Genomic DNA, 9596 nt, shown 5'->3' on the forward strand with positions numbered 1-9596 from the left:
CCATAGTAGGGACAATGGAAATGCAATAATACTAAGCTTTTATTCAAAGAGGTAAGTATCCAAATATAGACAGTAAGATCATAATCCGATCTACATTGTTAAGTTATTACGATTAATAAATTATTTAATTAAAAATATATAGAACAAAGATGTCGATATTTATTTGTACAGTAGTAACCTGTGAGGACCGGATGTGATGGAATATTAACATTTAATTTTTACTTATAACATATATATATATATATATATTATAAATGGCGCTCTAAATTAAATTAAAAAAGCCTTCATAAATACTTATATATTCATGGTATTTTTAATTTTAGAAGGACGTATGCAAAATTTATACCATGAGATCGCCGCTTTTATTAGGGCAAAAGTCAACGAAAGTTGGCAAAGTAAGGCGTGGAATTGTGACGGAGGGCGGAGGTGGCGCGCTCCCGATTGGAAGAGCGTTGACCGAAAAGTCCATCTCCCGCCGAAGTCGATGCTTTCTCGGTCCATGCAATGTTCTTACATATTGGTATCTTTTCGGTTGAAGTCCCTCTTCCTCTGTCTCTCACGCGGCGGCCACTTCTTTACCAGGTTCATCGTTTCCTTCTATTTCACCTATTCTCCTCCCCCTAATCGCGATGTTGGTGTCCCCCGCAACGGCGCCCACCACAAATGACACCCTTCGTCACCTCTCCCTTTCCCTCCCCTCCGCCCCCTCTCGTCTCCGCGGCCGCCACCGCCGTCCCCGCCCTAACTTCACGGTACCATTCATCCATCTCTCCGTTGTTCTTCTTCTTCTTCCTCTTTTGTATGTACTCAAATAACGCACGCACACGCAGGGAATGCCATTCTTGCTCGGAGGATTTGGATGCGTCTGCATCATCTTCTTTTCACTCACTGGCTCGATTTACTTCGTTCTGAACCAACTACAACAACAGCCGGAGGACCGGCAGCTCCATCCCGATGATGGTTCTCTTAATCGGCCCGATTCGCCGAGCATCGTCATCTTCGCCGCCCCGCGACGGTTCTCGACGGACAAGCCGGATCTGGTGGGCGCGAGACAGGACATGGCTGTTCGGTCGTGGCTGGCCCTGTCGCCGGACGTCTCCGTCGTCCTCTTCGGTCAGCACCCGTCCATCTTCGCCTTAGCTCGCTCCCTTGGGCCGCGTGTTACCGTTGAGTCCGCCATCGATTTCACGTACGCAGAAACTAGTTCACATGTCTCCTCTTCTCTCTGCTTTTCCTGTGCATATCTGAGTATGTTCCATTGTTTGGTCCTAAGAACTGAAAGAAAAGATACAGATATGTGCTTCAAGGCATTATATAATTTTGGATCAGTTATTGAGATTCCTATAGTTTAGGCCTTTAGGGAGTTCAATGAGAATTTTTATTATAACCTTCATAATTAGACACTGTAACATGGATTATATGTGTGCTTTAATATTTATGTCAGTAGTCATATGTTGACTTATTTATACTGACTGCTATTTTTGTTTTAGGTTCATGGGGACCCCATTTTTCCATTCCATGGTTTCCAGGTCACAGGCCTTTAATTCTGGAATTTCTGTTCTTATTGACCCTGAGACCATTCTCCTACCTGACTTCCTTGGTATTCTGCATTATTCTCAGAATCTAAATCATAGCTGGTTCCTTTTTGCCAAGCCCCATTGTGTTTTGCACTTCCCTTTTCAATTGTTGGGCACTGGGAAGCATTGGTTACAAGAAGATGGAGAAGTTATAGAAGTTGAGAAGGTATTGTGGAACCTATTGTTGTCAAATCTAATATCTCGGATCAGCAGTGGCATACGATAAAATGCATTTCTTCTTCCATCAGTTGCAGGAACATCTGATTCAGAAAGGGAATTGGAGTACTTGCGGTGAGAGACTTCTTATGGCATGGAACAATGGAGTTCGGCCTTTGCATGCTGGGATTGTTCCTCCTTTTGTATATGGGGAGGGACTTCACAATGAATGGCTTGTTAATGAGGTGTTAGCCTCAGACTTGAGATTTGCTTTTGATTCCAGCTTGGTGCTGTCTAGTCTGTATCCTCAAAGTTTGGGCCAATGGTTTAGCAACTTCTCCAAGGATGCTGGGAGTGCAGATGAATTGGTTTGGAGGCACAGAGGAAATTACCAACTTTCTGCACTGTATGGATCATTTTCATTCCAACAAAGTAAATTTTGCAAAAACCCCAGTAAGCTAGTAAGGTGCTTGGGGAAATATTATTTAATCAATCGAGTAGAAGATGATGTTTCCTCCTTACAAGTATCTGATGGAATTGCAACTTATAGCACGGATCCTCATTTGTCAAGCAGAGAGCAGAAGTCACATATGTTCACAATATTTTCACGCTCACAGAGAGACAAGAAATGGAAGGCCTGTGTGAATAATATTGATGCGTTGAATTTGTCATATCAACCTATAGTCAAGAAACTGAATGAAGACAATTCTGAAGTGTCTTCAGCTCTGTCTTTGCCATTCTCAATAGAATTGCTCCTTCGAATTATTGCAGACAAGGATAAGTCTATTGTCCTTGCAATAGCTGGAAACAATTATCGGGACATGCTTATGAATTGGGTATGCCGTTTGCGGCATCTGGCAGTCAAAAATTTTGTCATATGTGCTCTTGATTCTGAAATTTACCATTTCTCGATATTGCAGGTATCTTGTCTCCATTCCTTTTTAATGTACTTTTGATGCTTACATCTTCCATTTCTTTCTTATGAGAAAAAACTTGTAATTTAAATCACAGTTCAGGCAGATCATTATCAGTTCTTTTCTTATGCTTATTGCTGCAATGTTTCTGTGTTACAGGGACTACCAGTCTTCAAGAACCCACAGGCTCCAACCAATATCAGCTTCAATGATTGCCACTTTGGCACTGAGTGCTTTCGAAGAGTGACAAAAGTGAAATCCAGAATAGTTCTGCAGATTTTAAAACTGGGATATAATGTGCTAATGAGTGATGTTGATGTCTATTGGTTTAATAATCCATTGCCATTCCTTGTGTCATTTGGTCCTGGTACACTGGTGGCACAGTCTGATGAATATAATGAGACAGGTAGGTCTTTGATTGTCGAACTGCACGCATGAGTGAAGTCTTATGTCCTAACTTAACCTCTATGAAATGTTAGTTATGCAGTTTGGTAATTCATTGCTTTATGGTGTTGTGATGAATATGTGGATTAGTAAAGATCCTTGATTGATTAGCATCTTGTCATGCATCTTTTACATTAACATTTGTTGGAAGAGAATTGTTATGTGGTTGCAGATTTATATTATTGACATGCAGATGTGCATTTCATTCTACTCGATCCAAGGATTGCATTATGGTTTATTAAAGCTAAATTTGATTTTCATCAAGTACACATGGTAACAACAGGATATTCTGTTCTTGTTAGTGGAATATAGAATTTATATCATGATACTTAGATTTTAAGTTGACGATAGCAGATTATATGATAGCGTCATTTGCTAAGAAATAGCTACTTAAGGATATGATTATTTGAATCATTATTTTGAAATTTTATGTTTTATTTTATAGCCATGAAAGATTTTTCTTAAGTTCTGCCTTCATTTATTTGTATATGGCAGGGCCTATAAACTTGCCACGGCGTTTAAATTCTGGTTTCTACTTTGCTCGCTCTGAGATGTCAACAATTGCTGCATTTGAGATGGTGGTGAAGCATGCATCTGCCTCAGAACTATCTGAACAACCAAGTTTCTATGATGTTCTATGTGGGGAAGGCGGTGTCAATCGCATGGGTGATGATAAGTGTCAAGAGCCCAATACAAATCTGACTGTGATTTTCCTGGACAGGAACCTATTTCCAAATGGAGCTTACAGAGGCCTATGGGAAAAACATGATGTTAGGTCTTCTTGTATGAAGTTGGGATGCTTAATACTTCATAACAATTGGATCAGTGGAAGGAAGAAAAAATTAGAACGTCAAGTGTTCTCTGGCCTTTGGGACTATGATCCTAGCTTGAGGATGTGCCTGCAGAAATGGCAAATCCCAAATCAGCTAATATTTCTCGATCACTAGTCTGATATATAAAAAAAGATCATGATTATACTGCAGCATGAATTTTCTTTTCTGGTAAATGATCATGCTGCATCTAGTTAAACAAAAATCGAGGTTCTTCTCATGGCTTTACTTAAGGTTCATTTGTACAAACTTTGCTGAGCTTTGCTGCTGTATCTGGGTGAGAATTGCTAGATGAACTTGGATATTTTGCCAGCTTCATCTTTGACTTCAATGATTCATTTACCTGAAGCATATCATCAAGATTTCATGGAGGATGATCTATGCTATCAGCATTTGAACTTTCACCAGTAATATTTTGTTTACACCGAACAGCGGAAACAGTCATGAAGTACCGTGACAATTACTGGCAGCAGGCTATCTTTTTGCATCTCCAACGCAGGGTTGCCCGTGTAGTAAGAAGGAAGAAATTGCTAGAAAGCTGGACATAACAAGAAGGTAGGAAAATTGTTAACACTACCTATTTTGTCACTGATGATATGGAGCTTGTGCTGTTACATCAATATCTTTATAGACAGTAATAATCAGATTGATTGTGCCGGAGAATACACTCATTGCATTTATGCATGCTGATGATAATGAGTTGATGTGCAAACCTAAGTAATTACTGCATCATCAGCATACAAATCTTAACATGCCAATGAGTTGTAAGAGGGACAGTATTTTATCATTCATTAACTTTTTACATGAAATTGATTTGTATAAAACATAGTATTTGAAAAGGTTTTTGTGGATGATAATTTCTGGATTGATGTGGGTTTGACCAACTCTTATCATGCCAAACGACATTCCATGACAGGTGTTTGAAACTAAGGTGAAAGAAAATGATGCTACCTATCCTCTATCTTAAATCCTTTTATCTCGCTTGATGCAAAAATCGCTAATTTCATATAGGATTTTCTTTTGTCACCATGCAAAATTATTAGTTCATATTCTTTTCATATTTTAGGCACTCTCATAGACTGTTTATAATGGGATTGGGTAGAAAATAAAAAGGGTGATTTTTCTGGAAAAGCTCCAAGTTTTGGATTTTTTTCAAATAGCTCTATCGTTTCTATATTTTTTCAAAGTGAGCTCTTCCCCTTATGAAAAGACCAAAAAATACCCCTAAACAATAATTTTATGGCAAAATCTAGTTTGCTCTAAACTGATCCAATATTTTTGAATAGATTTGATAATATTTTAGGATGGAGTTATAGTCTTTTTTATTTACAGTATTTTTTAATAAAGTTATATTTTTTTATTAATGAATACACCATAATTGAATAACATCTCATTTTTTAATTATCATTCACTCATAATAAATGATTATAAAATATTCTAAAGTTTCTAAAAATATTAGACCTAAATTTAAGATAAAATGAACAAAATTTTAATTTTCATTATAGTTCACTTTGAAATATGTCAAGGCCTTCACAATTTCATCCAAAATCATTCCATTTCACATATTGATAATTTTATGATATCTCCAAACCTATAGTAAAATTGATATTTATTGTTCATGAAAATTTTAATTAATTGAAATTGAGTTACATTGTTTTGGTTTTGTAACAAAGCATTGTAAGTCCACTAAAATATTTTAATTAAAATATTTTGTCATCATTCTCCAATAAATTAAATAAATATAATAAGATTTTTAAAATTATAGTTTAAGGTTATGTAAAAATATAAGCACTTGTCATCCATTATTTTGAAAAATATTAAAATATTCTTAATTTTTATTTAAAATTACTTAATATCTCTCAAATAAAATATTTTTGGAAATCTTAATACATACAGCAAGGTTAATAATTATTGTTTATAAGAATTTGAATTAATTAAGATTAAGCAAGAGTGTTTTTGAATTGAGTTACAGTATTTTTTAATAGCGTTACAATGTATTTAGTAATCTATGAAAATAAAGACCTATTTAGAAGCTGAAATATCAAAAAACATTACATAGATCCATTATGTTTTGGTGGAAATGAGAAAAAATAAAAAATAAAAAACTAAATTATTTTGATTTAAAAAATAAAAATATCAAAAAACTTCTCTAAATTAGAAATTTTGTTATAGATGTCCAGGTCGAAATTGAAAGCTTTCTTGAAAATTTGATAGCATTTAGATTATTTCTTGAGATTGATACTCTAATTTTGAGATTAGAATCAAGGTATTAGATATGATATCGGATAATGAGAAATGAAATTTGAAGAGCTTATAATTTTATTTGTTGGAAACACTTTTGGAACGAAGTTAAACAGATTCATAAGTTTAAAATCACAAAGAGATACAAAAACTCATCGATAATTAAACAAGAATACATAACTTAAAAAAAAAACTCATCACTTAATGAAATATCTAAGAGATACAAAGATTAAACCTACTATATGATAAACCAAAGAGATACAGAGTTAAAAAAGAAAATTTAAAGAGTTTTTACAAATACAATCATATTCTGCTCCTCATTATCCCAGTATCAATTTAGTATCAGAGCTAAAGGCTAGAGATCATGATAAAACGAAATGAAAAAGATATAATTAGTAAAGATAGTGGTTATGAAAATGACGTTAAGTCCTTGAGATTGCAGCTACAAAGATTGTTTCATAGTCTACAAGGGAGTTAGGAGGATATTGAGTAAGGTATAGAGATCAAGATGAGTGGCAGAACAAATATAACCCAAAGTTAGATATTCTAAAGTTTGAAGGTAAAATCAATATTAATGACTTTATTGATTGGTTTAACATGATGGAAAAAATGTTTGAGTTTCATGAACCACCAAAACAAAAGAAGATAAAGCTTGTAGCACTCAAACTCGGAAGGAATATTTCTTTTTAGCGGGAAAACCTAAATAAGCAAAGAGAATGTGAGGGGAAGAGTAACATCATGAGAGAAAATGAAAAGGGAGTTGAAGATAAAATACTTGCTTAACTATAGATAAGAGATATTTTTCAAAACTTATGATTTCAAGTAAAAAAATCTTAGTGTGGAGGAGTACACAGCACAGTATGATAATCTCATGTTAAAAAGAGAGCTTGTGGAACAAGAGGAGCAAACCATTGCAAGATATTTAGGAGGTCTGAAATATGAGATTGTTAAAGTGGTACAACTCTAGCCATATTGGTCTTTAAATGATATAAGCAAGTTGGCTTTAAAAGCTGAGAAGCAATAGAAGTTTAAAAAGGATTCTCAATACGGGCCAAAAGAAGATTCTATAAGAGGAGGAAATTCTAAGCATACTCTCCATAGCAAGGTGGTGTCAAAGGTGGTAAAGGATCTGTTAGCAATAAACAAACACCTAATTCTTCTACACCAAGTAGCCGAAAATACTTTAAATGTTAGGGTTTTGGGCATATTACTTCAAATTGTTCAAATAGGAGGATTATTACTTTAGTTAAAGATCATAGTGATGGAGAAGGAGATGAAGCCAGCAACAAACTAGAATATGATGATGATGATAATAAGGAAGAGGTGACTTATGCTAATCATGCTATGTCTATTGTGGTATAACATAGCTTAAAAGTATCCTATGTAGCTAAGGTTAAAAGTTAGGTGAGAAAAAACATTTTTCACACCTAATGCACTTCTCACGATAAGGTGTGCTTAGTGATTACTAATAGTGGTAGCTTTAAGAATGTGGTATTTGTAGAGATGGTGTTAGGACCATTTCGGCACTAAGAGGGGGGGGGGCGAATTAGTGCTTTCGTAAAATTTTTGATGGTTTGAAAAATTTCATTCGATTCAAAATAAATCTCATTCAATGAAAACCGATATTGAGTGCACTTGACTTAAAGTAAGTACAAAGTGCAATGAGCAATAAAAACAGTAAGCAATAGAGATAAATAGCAAAGAAGAGAGCACACCGGATTTATAGTGTTATGGTCATCGTGACCTACATCCACTCTCGATTCCTCCTCCGTCGAGGCCATCGACTTCCACTATCGATATTATTTCAATGGATGATGATCAACTATCCTCTTACAACCCTTTTTTCCTTTTCTCAAGTTCATAAGATAATCTTTACAAGCCACTCACCCTTCTCTTAAACTAAAACTGAAACTTAGAGCTAGAGGGGGATTCTTAAGGAATTATAGCAGAGTTTTCATACTATTTTTGTTCAAGTTATTGTCTTGACCGAGCAGGGATGAGTGGGGTATCTATAGGCCCCAAATGGATTCAAATTTGGAGCCAAAATGGTCTCATCCTAGGTCTTTGGGGTACTGGTGATACCACCGCTAATATTGGGCGGTACCACTGCTTGCAGACTAATACTAAGCGATACCACGGCCCAATCTAGCAGTACCACCACCTGACAGCCTCGAAGACTAGGCTCTAAGAGACTGAGCGGATATATCGTTTGGTTTGGTGGTGCCATCACTTGACCCAACTTTTAGGTCACTGAATGGGCCTCCTAATAGGCCCAAATCTTTCCTAGATCAGGCCCAATAGGCTCCTAATTGAGTTGGCCTAATTATGTTTAAAACTAACTCAATTACAACCTAGACTACTTCAATCAAGACATAATTGATTACAATCATGAATCATATGTTATCTGGCATGTCGTCCGACCCTTCGGCACTTCATCCGACCCTTCGGTGCTTTGTCTAACCTTTCGACACATCATCCTCTCCTTTAATGTATTGCCTAATCGGCATGTTGACCTCCACAACATCCGATCTCCTTGGCATAATTTTTTATCCTTTTGGCCTGATGCCTAAACTTATGGCAAGAAGCCTTCTACTGACACATCGACCAGTCCTCTATCCCAATGTTTAATCTTCTGACATGTTCCATTTTGCCCTAATATTTGATTCTATTACTTTAATCGATTTATCTTTCCCTTATTAAAGCTAGTCCTGTCACTTAAATGCACATTACATTATAACTTTATAAATTAGTTTTACATCAAAATCCAAGATTCAATATCTCTCCCTTTTTAATGATGACAATCAATTAATGATAGAGTTTAACTAAACTCCCCCTATCAATATGTCATATTAATAGAACCTTTGAATTCATGAGTATTTCATCATTGCATGCAAAATTTCAAATCATCATAATAATTTTAAAATATAAAATTTCATCATACCATACATGATTAACATTATAACTTCTCCCCCTTTATCATAAAAAAAAGGAGAAAAGTTCAATTAGCAATATTTTGAATCATACAAGCTAGCAATAATTTTGAATTATGTAAGTTAGCAATTTTTGTTATTCTTAAGATATGCAAGATAGCAAATTCTTTCTTCTCTTTTGGAAAGTGTAAGCTAGCAAGTTTTGCCTTTCTTTGCAAGCTAGTAATTTTTCCTTTCTTGAGATGTGTAAGTTTAGCAATTTTTATTATTCTTGAGATGTGCAAGCTAGCAAATTCTTTCTTCTCTTTCGAGAAGTGCAAGCTAATATGTTTTTCCTTTCTTTGCAAGCTAGCAATTTTCCCTTTCTTGAGATGTTTAAGTTTAGTGATTTTTGCTTCTTCTTGAAGTGTGCAAGTTAGCAATTCTTTCTCCTCGAAATGTGCAAGCTAGCAATTTTGTCTTTCTTTACGATGCGCAAGCTAGCAAGACTTTCTCCTCCTTTGT

The 9596-nt window shown here is 35.4% G+C and overlaps 1 protein-coding gene across 1 annotated transcript; it reads left to right on the plus strand.

The window, feature by feature from the left end:
• The first annotated feature begins 418 nt into the window (after window positions 1-418).
• On the plus strand, window positions 419-4784 carry LOC135628962 (beta-arabinofuranosyltransferase RAY1-like). The gene is made up of 6 exons (XM_065136007.1): window positions 419-752; window positions 831-1189; window positions 1491-1743; window positions 1826-2653; window positions 2807-3053; window positions 3587-4784. Exons 1-6 carry the CDS (start codon window positions 630-632, stop codon window positions 4036-4038), a joined length of 2262 nt encoding a protein of 753 aa, XP_064992079.1. The 5' UTR covers window positions 419-629; the 3' UTR covers window positions 4039-4784.
• The last annotated feature ends 4812 nt before the right edge of the window (window positions 4785-9596 follow it).

The sequence above is a fragment of the Musa acuminata genome, chromosome BXJ3-1 (genome assembly GCF_036884655.1).
Source record: "Musa acuminata AAA Group cultivar baxijiao chromosome BXJ3-1, Cavendish_Baxijiao_AAA, whole genome shotgun sequence".
In the NCBI taxonomy this organism is placed as follows: Eukaryota; Viridiplantae; Streptophyta; class Magnoliopsida; order Zingiberales; family Musaceae; genus Musa; species Musa acuminata.